Source organism: Gymnoscopelus braueri (assembly GCF_963280865.1).
Source record: "Gymnoscopelus braueri genome assembly, chromosome: 16".
Lineage (NCBI taxonomy): Eukaryota > Metazoa > Chordata > Actinopteri > Myctophiformes > Myctophidae > Gymnoscopelus > Gymnoscopelus braueri.
Genome location: NC_137616.1, coordinates 13,795,597 through 13,814,661, shown reverse-complemented (window position 1 = coordinate 13,814,661; position 19,065 = coordinate 13,795,597). Strand labels below are relative to the sequence as shown.

Sequence of the window (19,065 nt, the reverse complement as noted above, 5' to 3'; positions counted from 1 at the left end):
TGCTGTTCATCTTTGTAGGACAGTGTAGATAATCCCCACATTTAGAGAGACAGGGTTGCTGAGCTTGAGCCAAACCACAAGCTTAGCAAGAGATGGCTGTCTGCAGGCTGTTTCCTAACCGAGTTTCACTCCAAAATAAGACCTTTTGAAACCAGAGCCACCTAAGCTTATTAAATGATTGATCGGCAAATGTTGACAACAAATTCTGGGACCTCATGAAAAGGAAATTAAATAATATACAGCCTTGTTTGACAAAGTGATAGCACTTAAGTACTATTTATTAAAAGCAATGCAAACTGGCAGGGATTTTCAGCATGGGATCTGTAGAGGCAGTCACTCACCAATTACAGTCCTGCCAGCATAAAAGGTTATGGATAAAACTGTCATAGATTACTTGTCGAATTTAAGGAAGATTAAATGAGTTTGCCATCTTGAGAATTGTTTCATTTCAAAAGGAGACCACAAGGGTGCAACAGTGTGACATGAGTTTAAGCAGGAGTGTATCAGCACCACTATGTGGTCACTTTGGGAAGTTACATTTTAATCTCATTTAAAAAAGGCTACAGGTTTGCTATGGGCTTTTGGGAATTCCTAGACCTATTTCAAGGCAAAATAGAAGATACCAAAAAAATAAGTCAAAATAATCCATTTAATCGTTTGTACATCAAAGATAAAATGTAATCCTTGTTAAAACAATCAAACTGCATGAGCTTATATGAACACTTCAAAATACCAAATAATGGCTACATGGTACAATTAATACAATTAAAGATTTTTGTTCACAACATTAAAAAGAAACATTACACAAAAATATTTCAAACATAAGACATTTTGTCATATTAGGTCCAAGGTCATACTTTCCCTCTATCAGATCATAATCAGGTGAACTTAACTTGGCATAAGATCATAGAATTAAAACTGAGAGACCTGATAAACATAGACTCAGATCACGATCACTCCCTGTCAACCAATTCTCTTAACATTCAGTCGTCAAACCACAGCTTGTAGATCGGCTATTTTTGGCACGACACCATCATATGACGAAGTAAAAATCGGGCACTTGTTCCAATGTTAAGTAGCCTACTTAATGGTATTCTGTAATCAATGACAATCTTCCTCATACTATGGGTGTAACAACACAATAGGTTAAGTGTAGACACAAAAATACATGGTACATATTAAAATCTTGTGTTCACTTAACTCTGAGCGTACAATTGTAACCAAATTGACACTCTCAGGTCCATTTGGTAACATTTGTACCCCATCCGAGTTACAAATGGATAAATTAACACTGAGGACTTTACTGTGTAAAAGCATTGTGTTGTTACACCCATCTCAACAGCATCCAAGGGTGATTCTCATTGAGCACTTATACTGTTGTGTAGCCACAATGCTTTTCCATTGTTTAACAATACACCGAAATAAGGTCACAATAAAAACGGTTACACATTACATTACATGCACATGTGGAAGACCAGGAGAGCAAGAAGCTTATTCCAGTGCAGCAACTTGTCTGATGGAGAACTCCAGCTACAAGTACTGTATGACAGCAGATACAGGCGAATGCACAGTATTTAGTTCTAGTGTTACAATTCAGAAACTCCTATGATTTGATCTCAGTGAAAATTGTAATTCTGACAGTGCAGAGATTATAAATCACTCCCTCTCTCACCCGCACACACCCACACACTTTCCCATACGTATGGATAGGCCAAACAGATTGAGGCCGTAAATGAACATGACTGGAGCTCATCCTCACAGGTATACATACCTTCCCTCATGAAAGGCCTGGCGGCCCACCAGTGGAAAGTATGCGTGCTATGCCGAGCGCACGCACGCAGAACCAGTTCGACAGGATTAGATAAGACTGGAGCATTCCAGCTCACCTGAGAGCAAGCAGCTACGTTAAGAGTCCAGGCGGCAAGGCTTACAAGACGTCCTCGGAGAGAGAGAGAGACGTCTAGTCGAGTGCAATAGAAATGGACTTTTCACTCCCTGTCGTCTGATTCAAAGTGCATTCAAGTTGGCAAACAAAAAGCAGGAGAAGAGGAGCTGTTGCAAATAACTGTTGCTATGCTGAATGCCTCCCGGTTTTGCAGTCATGTAATGCTCCTCTACAACGGCAAATCATTCACACGATAGGATCTTCTTTTGACTGTAATTCGATCAGGTACAGCACTGTGGCAAATGAGAGGCATTTATGCAGCTTGAATCACAGCAAGCGGCATTACTGGAGATAGAAATCATCAATGGTGATTGATTTGATTTTTCTATGGTGTCATTTATGTCGCATAGCAGAGAGAGAGAGAGAGAGAGAGAGAGTGTGCTTTCAACTGCCTATTGTTTTTCATAAAAGAGGGTGTCTGTTTTGTTGGGTGTTCCATGTTCAACATGTCAATGTGGAGTGGGTGGGCTGCACTAGTAACGGTTGGCATCGTCATAGGACGTCACGTCCAGGTCAAAGAAGTCCTCTAGCTTCCACTGGAGTGTCTCAAACGTGGGTCTTTCCTGCTCGTTCTCCTTCCAGGAGTCCATCATGATCTCATACATAACTTTGGGGCAGTGAGGGGGACAGGGCATCCTGTAGCCCGTTGGCAACCTCTGGACCACCTGCTGGTTGGTCATGGCTGGATGGATTCAAAGAAAAATGACAACTTAATTCCACTTTACCTATATAAAAGTTCACATTTAAATATTTTGGCCAAATTATTGTAAAATAATTAAGTCATGATTAATAAAATCCCCTTTACTTTGGGGTATGGCACTAAGTGTTTTGTCAGTTAAGTAAAAAAAAAATCATCCACATTCCCCCTATAAAATGTGATGAATACCTTTACTATAATTAATCATTAAGGTGATTTAATACAAATACAAAGCTCTTACTTGGATACGGCATCTTGCCAAAGGTCACGATCTCGTACAGCAAGATGCCAAAGGACCACACATCAGATTTGATGGTGAACTTGCTGTCCAGGAAGGCCTCCGGAGCCGTCCACTTCACAGGGAATTTGGTTCCTTCTCTGGCTTCATACACATTATCACTCTCCATCTAAAAGAAACCACAGAGACAATTCAGAGAATATGGATATTAACTTGTTTTTTTTTTTGCTATCAATTGTTTTTATTCATCATGTCAGCAATATATCAGCAATACAATTATGCCAGTACACATAGATGCATCAAGAATTTAAAAAAATATATATTAACTTGTTTAATGACTTAAAGCTGCACTCTGTAATAGCCAGGTCCTTTTGTGGATTTGATCCCGGGTCTCCCAAGCAAGTGCTGGAATGTTTACCACTGAGCCAATTTTGACCTTCAGGTAGTACCACTTGTCAACCAGTAGTGGTCCTACCAGACCACAGATCAAAATTTGATCTTTTAAAAGGTTTTATTCACTAAAACGTTTACATAGTGTAGCTTTAAGCCCTATATACTGTTGACCGGGGTCCCCCAAGGGTCTACACTGGTTTCCTCCTTTTTTCCCCCTCTACATATCTTAGCCTAAAATAGCCGATCTACAAGCTCACAATGTGTCACAATGTGCTGCGTTGTGAGCTTGTAGAACGCAGTTTTTGTCGGACGTTCACTTATTTCAGTAATACTCAGGTCAGTGATGATCAGGTATAGAGTAATAATCTGTTATATACAGTATGGTTCCAGGGAGATGGTGGTTTGAGGGAGTAAGAGGGAGGAGAAAAAAAGCTATTATTTAACGCTAGGCTATTAAATACACTTGTCTATACTAGGCCCCCTTGTTTTTTCCCCTCTATACCAGTGGTTCTCAAACTTTTAAATGTCAAGGACCCCCCTTAACTCTGACAGTGTACAAATGGAACCAAATGGACCCGTTAGAGTCCATTTGGTTCCATTTGTACACTGTCAAGAGTTACAGACTTGTAGGGGTCCATTTAGAACCCCCTCAAGGAACCCTGAGAGTCCCTGGACCCCACTTTGAGAACCACTGCTCTATACTGAAATCTCTTCTGCGAAAATAGCTCATCTACATGCTCAAAAGGAGTTGCGATGCCTTGTGAGCTTGTAGATCTGATGTGTTCGCTAAATCGGAGACGCTAGGGTCATATGGTTAACGACTGTATGGAGTTTGGGTAAAACAAACAAACAAGAACAAATGACCTATGTCAAATGTGCGACTGGGATACCGGGTTGTAATTTAATGCATTAACCCTTTCTGACGCTCTTTTATTTGTAAATCTGTGTTTATAAAACATATATCCCCCATCTCTTAATTAAACCAACAGAGCAGGCAGAGCGGACACAGCGAACGCACAGATTCTTCATGGCTGGTGAGTAAAGGAGACAGGATGAACCATTTCCGACGCTCTTTTATTTGTAAATCTGTGTATATAAAAACACATATCCCCTATTGAATCTCTTAATTAAACAGGGCAGGCAGAGCCATAAACACATGCTGGGTCTCCCGGCGCTGCGAGCGGGCAGAGTGGACACAGCTAAAACAAAGAGGCTTTATATGCAATATTAATTCAAACTGAACAACTACGTCACGTAGTTGTTCAGTATTGATTAATATTGCACGTAGTGAAGTCTACGTGATCTATTGATCAGCTACAATGAATAGTTTGTTTAGGAAAATGCTGCGGCAGCCCTGTCTGTCCCGGTCTGTTCACAAGAAAGCGCAGTTTCTGGACTAGGCTAGTCTTCGCTTATTAGCAAACTCACTGGTTTTATGTTGTTTAGATTATGCTATTGGCTCATGGTACGGTGGCCTAACCAAGCCCTAAAAAAGAAGTTGTAGGTTTCTCAAAATAGGTTGGTCAGGCTTGTCTTGCGGCTGTCTGCGAGGCACCATGTTAGAAAACAACATTTCCAGGCCAGACAATATCACACTGCGTGGATAGCCAAGGGCAAAATGCAATGCAATTTTGCAAAGGCAGATTCGTCCGGAACCAGGCTAGGGTTGGCTCCTTATGGCAGCCAGGTCAGTTCAACTACAGCTGAACCTGGTGCATAACATCAACAGTGCCCCTGTGTACCTCTGTAAGCTTTTTCAGAAGCGTAGTGAAGCCCATTCCCACCTAACCAGAGCCAGCATAGCAGACCTGACCATGCCCACGTTCACCCCTGAAATGGGAAAACGCTCATTTAGATTTGGAGGAGCAGTTAACTGGAACTCGCTACCCCTGACCACAAAGAGCATCAGCAGCCATCTCCTTTTTAAGATAAGGGTCAAAGCATGGCTTTTAGAAAATGTTGCAGAATAGCAGGGTAATGTAGCTATTGATTGTATTATTTATTGCTGTATTGTCTACCTGTATGTATTTTTGTTGCAATGTTGTTTATTTCAGACTAAGGACCACAATGGAAATAAGTCGCACGACTTTCTCAAAATCACAGCCCTGTTCTAAGCACCGGCCAGCGAAAGCCACCTGTGTCTGCTATGAGGAGCACTGTGGCTCTGGCTTACACGCCTGTCCAGAGCATGGGAACGAATTTGCAAGCATTCGTTGGCTGCCAATCGGCCCGATCATCAAAAGGTCGCGGCAATCTAGCCAGTGACGCCAATCTCAGGACGTGTGATTGTCTGACTGGCATCCCAGTCAAAAATAAATAAATCCTCACCACACAACAAACCGTGCACCAGCCGTTAAGAGTGAGAAACTCACCATGATGACCCTGGCGAGGCCGAAGTCGGCCACCTTGCAGATGTTGTTGTCGCCCACCAGCACGTTCCTGGCTGCCAGGTCTCTGTGGATGTAGTTCTGTAGCTCTAGGTAGGCCATGCCGGCCGCCACCTGAGCAGCCATCTCAATCTGATCAGAGACGCCCAGTTTGACACCCTGGTCCTCTGCAGAGACAGGGAGAGAATTCACATGGGTTATTTTACAGTATAATGTACAGTACGTACACAGATGGGTGACGAATTTAAGGGGGAAAAAACTACATAAAGTGTACAACTATGGAATGTCAACCTAAACCTGGCAGACATTTTGCCCTCGCAGCCCGTCTTTCAAAGGAAATTAAATGTGTTCAAAAATAATCAGATGGTAAAAAGTATAGCTTAATTGAGCATATTTTTTTCCCTTTTTTTTGTTTGCTCGTTTCATTTACATTTTTGTATTACTCAGTTTACATGCATTCATCTTTTAGTTTGTTTGTTATTTTTCATGTCTAATTATCGTCCAATTATAGTATTGTATAAACATTATCCCTAGACGGGTTTCACACATTGGGTGCCAAAACCGTATATATACGGTTTTGGCCATACTAACGTTGAGTGCCAAAACCGTATATATACGTTTTTTTTTTCATTTCTTTTTTTTTCTTTTCTTCACAGCAACAGGAGATATCACTCCTACAAGATTTAGACTCCAATCCACCTCCTGGTTAACTTATGACTTCAAAAACCTGTATCTCGGCTCCTGTGTACTTTTTTTTTTTACAATGTTAATTTAACTATTTTCAACTGGCTGCAACTATGGAACGGATTACCGAATGTTTTAAATTTTTTTCCCCCGATTGTACGAGACCTGTATGTGTGTAATGAGGGGATCACCGTGAGGACGGTGATCACTGAAAATATTTTGTGACTACTTGAAAAAGGTTCAATTTTTTTTTTAAATCCTGGCACTCAAAGTATAATATTTTAATAAACCTCTGGCACCCAATGTGTTAACTCACCTGCACACCCACTTAATGAAAATTGTATTTGAAATGTTTTTATGTGTGAGAATAAAATCACAATCGAAGGGTGGGCGGGTTGGATCACCATATATAAAATATTCCCTCATTTGGGGTTTTGATGGTTGTTGTGAGAGCAACTGTCTATGGTGGAGAGCACTGTCCAAAAAATCTCTCATTGGTGTCCAATTGGGTTGAGATCTGGTGACAGCTAAATGACCCCCCACACCATAACAGAGCCACCCCACACCACCACAGTAGGGGCTGAAGCATTCAGGCCTGTACCATTCTACTACACTCATCCACTTGTGAAGAATATGGTGAAGGATGACTCATCTGACCATATCACTTTTTTTCCCCATGTGAAGGATGACTCATGTGACCTTTTTTTCCACATCTCCGTAGACCACTGCCTATGGTTTAATTGTGCCACTTAACGATCAAATGTGCATTAGTCTTTGTAATTGAAGGGTTTATGCACTGGAACCCTACTATAACAATAACATCCCTCTCTATGTATTTGAAGCATTGACAGTCTCTCAGTCACCTGGGAGAGTTCCTCCTGGTTTTCCATACGTATAGCATTAATGCATGAACATCGGTCATTGAACGTGCTTTCTTTCAACTACAATTTCTAACCCTACTTACCGACGTCTTTTCCATAGATGTCACCGTTCCATTTTAAACACTAGCCAGTTTTTGTGACTAAAGCTCCTGCCATCTGTCCCCAATATCGAACCCATAGACAATCTCTGCCCTGTTGACCATCTTTATACACGCCACAAAGCATGATAGGATGTTAATTGCTTAATTGCATCATGCAGCACACCTGTAGGGAAGCATCTGCATTTGTTACGTTTCTCCACTCAATTATTCAGTCACTTGGTTTAATTTGTCACCCGTCTGTACATGTTAAAGGCTAGCCTCTGTGCGACGTTGACCAAGTCCTTGTCATGAGCCAGAGGGCATACTGTACTAAGATAACTCAAGGCCACAGACATCAATTGAACATGAGCGCTCCTCAGACCGACCATCCGTCTGACTGGCAGTGACACAACATCTGTCACGCTGCCGCAAAGCCATTCCTCATGGGAGGTTGAATCCAACAGATGTAATGGCAGAAGAAAAAAAAAGGTCACATCATACGAGTGAGTGCAACTATCGCTTATTTTCAATGAATCAATGCAAAACATTTCTAATATTTTTATAATCGACTACATTTATTAGTCTGATTAACCACTTAAGCCCTATTTTATACTTCATTGTGGCGATCTTCAAGCTCAAAAAGTGTTGCATTCATGACACATTGGGCTCTATTCAGAGCCAGATTTGAACAAACCACTAATTAGGGATTTCGGACTAGGCAAGAGGCGTTTCCCCGCAAAATTCGGTATTCTATGGCACCCCCCTCACCCGCCAAACACCTGAGCTACCCGTTACATTATGCATAGGTGTGGTTTGGGCGTTACAATGATAAAACCAATCACCGTGCCAGAAGCCATTGCCTTTAAGAGAAGACTGCGCTAGCCGTCATCCCGATCCAATATATGCTCTAGCCTATCTACCTGTCTGCACTGTTGCCTGGTCTGATTATTATAAGCCACATTGGGCTTGTTTTCCTTCTTTTTTTTTTTTTTATCCAAATAAATTTTTATATTAATTTGTAGCCTATTGTGTTCACAATAAGCTTGTCATATTAGTCAGATCCGGAATAGTATATGAAAGCCATTTAAAATATGTATACAATTGGTACACACTGGCTGCTCCCAAATAATTAATTACATCATGTTGCGACAACGCTCCTACGTGGTACACAGACAAACAGTAGCACATGGGTATAATAAATTGGACAGTTTTAGGAAAGGTCTATAGCCAGGTACTCACGTTGGCTGTTATCGTTCTATTTCCACCGTTCTAATGGATTCCAGGGGTGTGTAAACATCTCTGAAGTTGCTCCATAGTTTCCTCTGAAGTGACGCAAAGTTAACTTACATCCATATTGTCCCCGTTATCTTTCATCATCCACCTTTGTTCAGTAATCCCGAACAGAGCTAAACTTTAAGTTTACATCAATCAAAGCCTCTCAAACCCAGACACATTGCTGCGATGCGTATGTGCGTCGCCTACCCAAAATAACAGACATACAAGCTATCAACGGCGCTGCGTCATGTCGTGTCGACAGTTACAGATCTGTTATTTTGGGCAGCATACAATGAGGCGCGCGCGCGCCACGGAGTAGCCTATCACTAAACCAAAAACATTACATTACGTGGTCAACAACATACTAGACATGTAACTTGCTTGGAGCTTTTAATGCAGTGGTTCTCAACCTGTGGGTCGAGACCACAATGGAGCACCCAACGCCTGGCGAGCTTGTAGATCTGCTATTTTCAAATAGCTGATGTATATGTTAGAGTGCTCATGTGGCCCATAGTCGCTTGACTCGCTTCTTTTGGGCTGGTTTTCCTAGACCTGGTTGCTTGTTAGTTGTTTTTCCTCACAACACTGGCACTGATGATAACTAGACGGCAGCCGTCATAGAATCAAAATGACCCCGCTGGGAGTGGTGGTGGCGTTTGTGGTAGAGTGACCATGGGTTTGTATGAAGAGAGATAGCGCATTTGCGGTAGAGTGAGCATGGGGTTGTATAGAGAGAGATAGCGCATATGCGGTAGAGTGAGCATCGGTTTATATGAAGAGAGAGAGCACATTTGCGGTAGAGTGAGCATGGGGTTGTATAGAGAGAGATAGCGCATATGCGGTAGAGTGAGCATCGGTTTATATGAAGAGAGAGAGCACATTTGCGGTAGAGTGAGCATGGGGTTGTATAGAGAGATAGCGCATATGCGGTAGAGTGAGCATCGGTTTATATGAAGAGAGAGAGCACATTTGCGGTAGAGTGAGCATGGGGTTGTATAGAGAGAGATAGCGCATATGCGGTAGAGTGAGCATCGGTTTATATGAAGAGAGAGAGCACATTTGCGGTAGAGTGAGCATGGGGTTGTACAAAGAGAGAGAGGCATTTGCGGTAGAGTGAGCGAGCATGGGTTTGTATAAAGAAAGAGCGCATTTCACACACAGATCATTCATAGATTACCAAGATTTAATGAGAAATAAGGCTTCTTTAGAAAAATGACTGACGGGCTGGGCTGGGTCTAATTTGTCAATTATTAGTCGAGCCGGGCTGAAATATTTAGGGGATATGAAAGCTCTAGTTAGTAGTTTGAAGTGCTCATGTGGCCTTAGAGTTGCTTCTTTTTGTTTTCATAGACCTGCGGACTGCGGTTGCTTATTTCTCTCCAAGGCTGGCAACACGGCTCATGGTCCAACGCACAAAGCCATTGTAGTGTCTGTGTGCACTTGACGGGTGATTTTATAAACCAGCGGGTGCTTCTAGAATCCACTATCCCCCGTCCCCAAGCCGTACCCATGTGTGTCTGTAGAATTGCAATGTGGGGGATATAGCAACAACACGCCCACGGGCACACCTCCACGCGCAAATAACGGCGTCGGCATAATGGTGACGGGTAGAGCAGGTGCTAGAATAACCTATTGGGGCGGCGCAGGTCCATTATCCCGATTTAACGGGGAATTTTTGGCCTGAGAATGGGGCCCATTGTGAGCTTGTAGATCTGCCATTTCTGCTTTTTTTACGTATCTGAAAATGTATGACCATTTTCCAACATGGAAACGATTATGTAAAAATCCTCGATTACGTAATAATTGTGACAGGCCTATGTATGTTATTATGTTGTCTATGAAGCTTGAACTGGAACACCTTGTAATAGACCCTATACAAACGCTAACAATCAGGAGGAGAGTGATTGTTTGGGGTGCTGCTCTCCGTCTTATCTTTTGTTTCCAGCCCACCCCCCCAGTGCCAGGTGTACACGTACACATGCACCAACTCAGCCTTTCTATACTTCCATTCGCCTTTGCTAATACATGCCTAACCTTAACCCAATTCCAACCAAAACCCTAAACTTAGGTCCAAACCCTAAAATACCTCCCTTCTCTCATTTCCCATTTCCTTCCTGAGCACATCGGTCCTCAGGAATGCAGCAAAACAAGGATGTGTACATATTTACAAACAAACACGAAAACGCAAACAGACACGAGATGACGTTTTGTTGGGTGAGTCTGACTAATCTGTTGTGAATGAGAGATGTATGTTGTAAGCACTCTTCTTCCGTGACTCGGCTTCAACTCGTCATACCGGCCCGAGGATATGAGATAAAAGTAAGCTGACTCCAGCAAATCCCTCCTTCTCTTTAAATCAGTGAGAAGCAGACACATTCTGCACACAAGTAGGAAGACATCAGTAAGATCGCATACTGACTCAGACTTTGATCTGCCTTCCCACTTCAAACTGAACCAGAATTATTCATTTGAAAACCATCAAAAAAGGCCCTTTTGCTTCCCTCATTTTGTCCATTTTGTTTCTAAACTCTCCATGTTTTGCATGGCTTTTTGAAAAACAGGGAAATGAAACATCCAGTGGTGTAAAGTAACTAAGTACATTTACTCAAGTACTGTACTTAAGTAAAGATTTGTGGTATTTTTTACTTCCACCACTGGAAACATTTGAGTACTTTTTCCACCACTGGAAACCCATAAACCACATCCCATATCTAGTTAAACATCAACTTCTTCGCTGCACGTCTAAAATGTGAACAATAGCAGCAGAGGACTCTGATCCCCATGTGGCAGGAATATTGTCTGACCAGCACTTTTGCAGATCAAAGCGAGATTGACTCGACTACGTCGTTGACGGAAGTAACTGATTTTCAACTGAAGAACGCATTGCGATCGCATTGTGAGCTTGTAGAGCAGTTATTTTTTGCCATTTTTGAAAAATGTAACTAAACTGTTAAATTGTGAATATTAAAGGAAATGCATGCATCTAATTTAGTCTGACCAGAAACAGGTATAAAACATATCCCACTGGCAATTAAATTACCCCATTAAAACCGGGAAAGATCCGTGTCATTTTAGATTTTAAGTATAGTTAACATAGCATGAGCATCACAATCATTTGAACCACTTTAACCATAATTTCATACTTTGGCTATTCAAAAATAGCAGATATACAAGCTCATAGCACGTCACTTCGTGCCGCGCAATGAGCTTGTAGATCTGCAATTTTTTTTAAACCGTGGAGGTTTGCGCAAATCTTTGAATATATGTTTTTTTTTGATTTTTTTGGCTTTTCTAACTTTATTGATAGTATAGTAGAGAATGACAGGAAACAGGGAGAGAGACAGGGAGTGACACGCAGCAACGGTCGTCGGGAACGGGACGCGAAGCCTATGTGGTATGCGCCTGGACCGCAAGGCCAGCGGGCGCCCCCAATATATATGTTTTTTAAAGTGAACATTCATATCAAAAGCAGCGGCATGGATCCCCCACCTCATCCCCCCCCCAGCAAATTGAACCTGAAAATGATCCCTTACTCTTGAGGTAGTCCAGCAGGCTGCCATTACTCATGAGCTCTGTGATGATGTAGATGGGTTCCTCCACGGTGCACACGGCGTACAGCTGGATCAACTTGGGGTGAATCAGCTTCTTCATGATCTGGGCCTCCCTGAGGAAGTCCTCAGCGTCCATGGTACCTGGGAAGAAGAGTGTGTCAGTCAGTTAATAGTTTTATAAATCAGTATTCAATCACATCAGTTGAAGTCATTAAAGAACCCCATCAGGCTTCTCTCCTGCATTAGCACCGCAGACAATTAACCGAGAATGAAATTAGAATACTCTTAACACAAAACTCTTAACAGGCTATTAACTGATGAGCCAAGAGACCATGTCCTTTTGAACTGTAACAGGGAGAGAGTTTATAGTTTCCCGTGAGTTTCTGTTGGCCATTAATACACATTATGTTAGTATTAATTAATATCAAAATTTAGATTTTCTGTTCTCTGAGGAGGAATAGCCATTACTGGATATTACTTGTATTCAGTACAATCAGTAAACATTGTATTACAACATACTGTATGGTGTTTTAGGTCTGCGAATTCAGGGACAACTGTTTTTATTTACCAGGTTTGAGTGTCTTCACTGCCACCGCTGTGGTGTCGTTCCACAGGCCTTCGTAGACCTCTCCAAACTGACCCGCACCCAGCTTCTTCAGCAATCTGAGGGATTTCCGATCAATCTCCCAGTGGTCCACTGTGTTGTAGGACAGACCATGAGTCTGTGGGGCCTCTATCTACAAAGAGCCGGTCACAATAGACAAAGTCAGATCAATCTTTCCATCTAATACAGTAAACAAAAATCTTAACGATGATCCATGATTAAGAACCCTAGTGTCCCTATTCTGGGGTGAACATTTGGCAAAAATAGGAGATCTACAAGCTCAACTCGTTGAGACACATTTTGAGTTTGTAGATTGGCTATTTTCCGTGAAGAGATTTGGTGCAGAGGGGGAAAAGGAATGGGCCTATGGGGGACTCAGGTCAATGAAGTGTATAGGGTTTAAGTATGAACTAAAATTATATTATTATGCATGTATATAGATGACTATCATAATTATATGCCATGCATTAATTTTGTTTGATAATAGTGTTGTTCTACTACCACTCATGCATACAAATAGAGAAACTCAACTGAGGAACCATTCATAGCTTTTAGTACACGATGCATACAGAATCAATGTTTCACCTTTTTGCATGGTTCGGACAGACGCACACAAAGCCCGTCCTCCTGCCTGTTGTAGTGTTCCACGAGCTCCCGCAGTGTTTCAAAGCTCTTAGTCTTGGACACGAAATAACGGCCATTGTCTGTTTTTCTGAGTTTGTAGTGCTTCACCTTCCCTCTGTCCAACACTAAAAAAGAGAACATGCAGAAGGTTACTGTAGCTAGCCATTAGCAATAACACACTTATTTTCCACTGCTATGGTTTGGCAGTTATTGATACATGTTTATTAAATGTGATCAATCATATACATTTAAGACACTTGGGCTCATCATTGATGTAACATGCAGTTATTAGCTGCTGTAACATGGGGTTATCAGCTGCTTAATGAACTAAGTGGAATTTCAAATGAGGGGGTGGCCCTTCACTGGGTTTAATGTATGAATTACAGCAAGGTCCTCTGACACGTGAAAGAAGAGATTAAGCCGGTGAAAGAAGAGATTAAGCCGGACCAAGATAAAGTTATGTTGCTTTTATCGGAGCAGAGTTCATCATTTGTTTAAGTCGTTGACCTTGAGTGATCTATCACTTCGGTCAGGTGTAGGAAAGTATGATTCGCTCTGAGTGAAGCTGGGATTTTTCTGGAATGAGGAAACGTGTGTTTAATGTATCCAGTTCCGGCTTCAAGCCTTTATCAGGAACTTGGCACAGAAATACATAGAGGACGAGGTACTACATAACATGACTTATTGTTGATACTAAAGTCCACCGGGTTGATTGCATGGTTTCCGAGAAGAAAAAGGAAAGACCTAACATGGTACAGCTTGTTGTCAACAGGAGATGAGATTACCTGAGAGAGAGAGTTCCCCTTTCTGACTTTCACAGTTTCTGATGAGAAAGGCCCCGTGCTCGTTCCCTCCAGCCAACAGCAGCTTCTCTGCGTCAAGTCTCTTTGTGTCAGCAAAATACCATCTGCAAATCACAAAGGAAAGCAGAGACAAACTTATGGTCATCATTTGACTATGGTCGCTTTGGCTTTAATCAAGGGTCTCTTGGATAGGAAGGTCCAAGATTTAACACGATCATATATTGTATTGATGAAGCCCCCTCTTGGACACTCAGAAAGGCCATTTGTTTTGATCAATAAGTCTGCCTTGAGTATGAAAATGTTTTGTATTTAGTCAAAAACATGGCTCCACCAGTGTGGCTTAGAGACTTGGGCAATGTGCTACACATGGAGAGAATTCGGTATACCATCTTCCTGAAAATAGGGCAGCCTCTGCTGGATAGGTGGTCGGTCTCCTGTGACGGAGCCCGTGCTTGAGGTGGCCCCTCAAGTGTTTGAGAACAGTATGTGTTAAGCATTCTTTGTGTATTTCTTTTTAATGCATAATACATTGGACCAACAAATGTATCACACATGCTGTCATCTCCTCTGATACTCTTTTGGCTGGTGTTCTGTTTCGTCCTTTTCCCCCCCTTTTTTCCACTTCTTCATTGTACCTTTTTATTTACTGTTAAATGTACTCTTTTTCAGTGGGATGGTTTGAGTTTGTCTCATACATTTTTTTTTTTAAACTAGAAGGGTTTCTTTTCATCACTGTTTATCTTATTCTGTAAGCTGTGACAATCCTTCAATAACAATAATGTTAAAATAAAATAGAAAGTACCAGTGTGCGATTTTCATGCTTGAAAATTGAGGTAAATAAATATCATCAAAGCAAAAGCCCTGTCATTATCAACATTCTAAACACTGCATGGAAATCACGGCCAGGTGCTTCTAATATAATGTATTATATGGTTAGAGCCTCTAGAGGAGTGCTTGTGGCCGGAAGGCTGCCGGTTTGATCCCCCGGACTCGCAGGGGAAATCTCTGGTGTTGAAGTGCCCTTGAGCAAGGCACTTGACCCAAAACTGCCTCAGTGGAGCTGCTCAGTGTCAAACAGTAAAGGACTGTGGTTGTACTGGGCAGCTCCCAGGTGTGAATGTGAAACAGGGCATTGCTGAAAAAGAGCATTCATGCTCAGTGAACCTACCCTGTATAAATAAACGTTTTAAAAACATATTGTACAAATATTCTACAGAGAAACATTGTGCATTGAAAATGTTGTTATGACTGAACACATCTAGCCTATGGATTTCCTTTTTGGTTTAAACAAGGATTCAAACTCGGTCAGTAGACTCTACAACAGTCTGATCATCAGACTGTGGTAAAGGGATAGTTCACCCAAAAAAAACACTTCTTTTCTATCGATTAGTCACTCCATGGAGACTTGAAGACATGGATTTTTTTTTTTTGTCGCATTCCTAAGCCAATAATTGGTGACCAGCGGCCCGGTAGGCAGCGGTTCCGATAGGAGACACAAAGGAGACAGTTTGTGTCTCCTACCGGAACCGCTGCCGGTCATCAAATTATTGGTTTAGGAATGCGACAAAAACAAAAAAAATATCCATGAGCCTTGTTCAGCAGCCTGATGACAGGCGGTGCTGTCAGGCCTCGGACCTTTGCTCTTCCTTTGACCTACCTGTGGATTATACCAGTGTCAGTCTACTTTATGTGGTCGACACGCACTGACATTTTGCACAACGCACTGACTTTTGTCTTATTATTGTGTTTTTTTTTAGCACCTTAACTAACGTCCATAAGTATATCATGCACACATTGATTGCACAGTATACGTCTGTTGCTATGCTCATGCACCTTTATATCTTATCTCAGGTACCATGTGTAAATATGTAGATAACTTGTTTTTTTTGTTTTCTTGTTTGATCCCCCCCCCCTTCTTCCCTTTCTATTTTTCTATGGAAATAAGAATACGATGGGAACTATGCACGAAAATGAATTTCACCCACTTTTTTTTACTTCTGTAAACCTGTGATGTGACAATAAAGCTGATTCTGATTCTGTCTCCATGGGGTGACTAATCGATAGAAGAAAAGTCATTTTGGGGGTGAACTATCCCTTTAAGGTTAATCATTCAGTGATTAAGATCATTGGACTGGTCATTCATTCACGATGACTCAAAGCACTCTCTACCTTGTCACAAACACGCTAATCAGGTACTGTAAGTGAATGAACGAAACTGTGGAAGAGTTAGGGTGAAAAGAACAGGAAAAACTGGCTTACAGCTGGTCTGAAGAGAGTTTCTTATAGATAGAGCATATAGGGATGCTTGGTAGGATGAAAATACCATAACAGGCTCTATTTCTTGAATTTATTTTCAACATGATTTCAGTATTTGACACAACTTTCCTTTTGGGTATAACTGGGACAAAAAAAAATCCACACATAACATAATGCCTGTGTACTAATCGGGTTTACTCTCCTCCTGACAAATTATAGTTGGGTTATGGTGGCTCCCCCTCTCTGGGAACACATGTATCTCAGCTGGTCAAGGATTGCATCTAGCCGGAGCACTCTTTCCTGTGCCGTCTTTTTAAAAAGCACAGAGATTGTTTGCCCACTCTCCCATAATAATAAAAAAAAAAGATAAAATATATTTTGTCACAGAAAATTTATGAAAGGAAGTTTATGAATGCATATTTAAAACCCTTTCACAAAACACACTGAACTTCTCACAAGAAACCCATTCAGCAGCATGTTTGTTTGTGGCCAGGTTGACGTAGGCCTTCTTCTACAGTATCTCATTATGTAACCCACCGTCTAGTGGTACGACCTTGCACAACCAGTTTGTCTATCCACTGTTGTGGCAATTTGATGCTAGATGCGGTTATCTATAAAATGCCATCTGAAGCATATTAATGCTTTGTTGATGACCTGAACGGTGTATCACCAGAATTATTAACCTCCTAGCCTACATCCTGTAGCTACTTCCTGGAGATAGACAATGATTAACCACTTCACCCCAACACTGACAACTCAGGAATGACAGGGGCACTCCCACAGGCTAAATAAATACAATTGATTTAAAGGAATGTTTGGGGGAAAAAATAGGTCAGTATGGATATTAAATAGGCCACAATTTACTCACAACCCATGACTATTGACTGAGTCTAAGTTAAGACACTTTTGGGTAATTGGTCAAATCAAAATAAGTCAGGCTACTGGTATGTCAGTGCAATTATTTTGCACAGATTATTATTTATTTTTTTACACAGCAGCAGTGCCATCAAAATAATTATAACAAAAATGACCAAGACAATCAATGTTGTCCAGTCGTGTGGTGAATTTAATTTAGTCATCTCAATTAATGCCTATATCTAAATAAAATACAAAATAATTATTATTTTCAACTCCAATCTTAGGGGATCTACACATGCAGCCGTTCAGGCTAGAATCTATAATTACATTCTAATTTCAGCCAGGTGGGACACCAGGTGAATACAAAGTAGCCTGCTTGGTAAAGTAGTGGTCTGACAGACAGTGGGGCCACTGGGCCTAACCTGGTGCCCAAGAAGCAGTGGAGACCACTGACTGGTGTTATGTAACTAAGTACATGTACTCAAGTAGGCTACTGTACTTCAGTACATTTGAAGTATTTTTAATGTACTGTCTGGAGTATTTCCAATTTTCTGTACTTTTACTTCTACCCCACTAGCTACAAATATTGTACTTTTACTCCACTACAATTATTTGAAAACGTTAGTTACTAGTTACTTTGTAGATTTTGATTATTATTGCATTGCATACATTAACCACTTCAGCCACATTTCGGCCATTTGAAAATAGCCAATCTACAAGCTCACAAATCATGCTAAGCATTGTGAGCTTGTAGATCGGCTATTTTCAAAAGATTTATATACATTTTATAAATTTGAAAACTTGTGAAATGTGACATTCTGCTTCTGTACTTTTAAGCATATTTTGATACCAATACTTTTGCACTTTTACTCAAGTACATTTTGAATTCTGGACTTTTGCTTGTAACAGAGTATGTCTACATTGCAGTATTGATACTTTTACTTAAGTAAAAAAAACAGTACTTTTTCCACCAGTTGTGGAGAGGACCAGGGGAGGGCAAGGCAACAAGGGGGGTTATACTGTAATAGCTACTGTACTTACGGCTCGGCGTCAAGACTCTCCACGGGGGCCACATAGTTAGCAGGAATATAACCTTTCTTCGAGGCAGAAATCCCAGTGAGCGCCTTGGCGTACCACCAGTCCCCACTACTCTTGTCAATAGCTTCCAGCGTATCCCCGGCATTAAAGCTCAGGTCCTCCCCGGTCCGGGCGTCGTAGTCATACAGAGCAACGTAAACACACTTCACCACGGTGTCCTGCCCCGGGACTTTGGGCAAAGAGACGCCGGCTTTGGGGCCGATCGGACTCGTTACATGGCTATTTACGATCACCTCGATGTGTTTCTTGTCGGTGTCTCCGGACTCGGGCTTTGGCTTCTTGAAACAACTCATAAAACGCTGGCAACACAAGTCGCACTGTTCTCGGATCTCCGCGTTGGAAATCATCCTGCCGAGTTGATCTTAGGAGCAGAAAAAACTATCGATAATATATGCCTTGTTATCCGCCCTTATGGTCCATAGTAGTTTACCTTGAAGTTGTTCTGGGACTTCCCTGTGTGTCAGCCCGGTGTGGTCTTTGGACTTGAAAGATCAGAGGTAAATAAAATACTCCCCAGGTCATAAAAGATGGTCAGAAGACGTCGGTTTTATTGCCCTCCAGCTCCAAGCCACTCGTGGACGCGGACAGGTTTATAGTTCAGCGCTCCATTGGTCAATCACCTGCACCTGCTGCAGGGCTATGGCTGCTCTGTGTTCTCCGTCTCAGACCTGTTGAACAGAAAGTAAGAGAA

At 41.7% G+C, this 19,065-nt stretch overlaps 1 protein-coding gene across 1 annotated transcript; it reads right to left on the bottom strand.

Moving 5' to 3' along the window:
* Nucleotides 1-635: 635 nt before the first annotated feature.
* On the bottom strand, nucleotides 636-19,065 carry frk (fyn-related Src family tyrosine kinase). The gene is made up of 8 exons (XM_080453140.1): nucleotides 18,318-19,065; nucleotides 14,145-14,266; nucleotides 13,321-13,484; nucleotides 12,700-12,868; nucleotides 12,114-12,272; nucleotides 5,646-5,827; nucleotides 2,884-3,049; nucleotides 636-2,627 (listed from the first exon to the last, which is right to left on the bottom strand). The coding sequence occupies exons 1-8, from the start codon at nucleotides 18,719-18,721 to the stop codon at nucleotides 2,419-2,421; spliced, it is 1,575 nt and encodes a 524-aa protein (XP_080309266.1). The 5' UTR covers nucleotides 18,722-19,065; the 3' UTR covers nucleotides 636-2,418.

Coding starts and splice junctions, on each gene's coding strand:
- frk (XM_080453140.1), bottom strand. CDS start 18,721: ATGATTTCCAACGCGGAGATCCGAGAACAGTGCGACTTGTGTTGCCAG. Junction 13,485..14,144: donor AGGGGAACTCTCTCTCTCAG/GTAATCTCATCT, acceptor TCTCTTTTTTAG/TGTTGGACAGAGGGAAGGTG. Junction 3,050..5,645: donor GCCTCGCCAGGGTCATCATG/GTGAGTTTCTCA, acceptor GGTTTCTTTTAG/ATGGAGAGTGATAATGTGTA.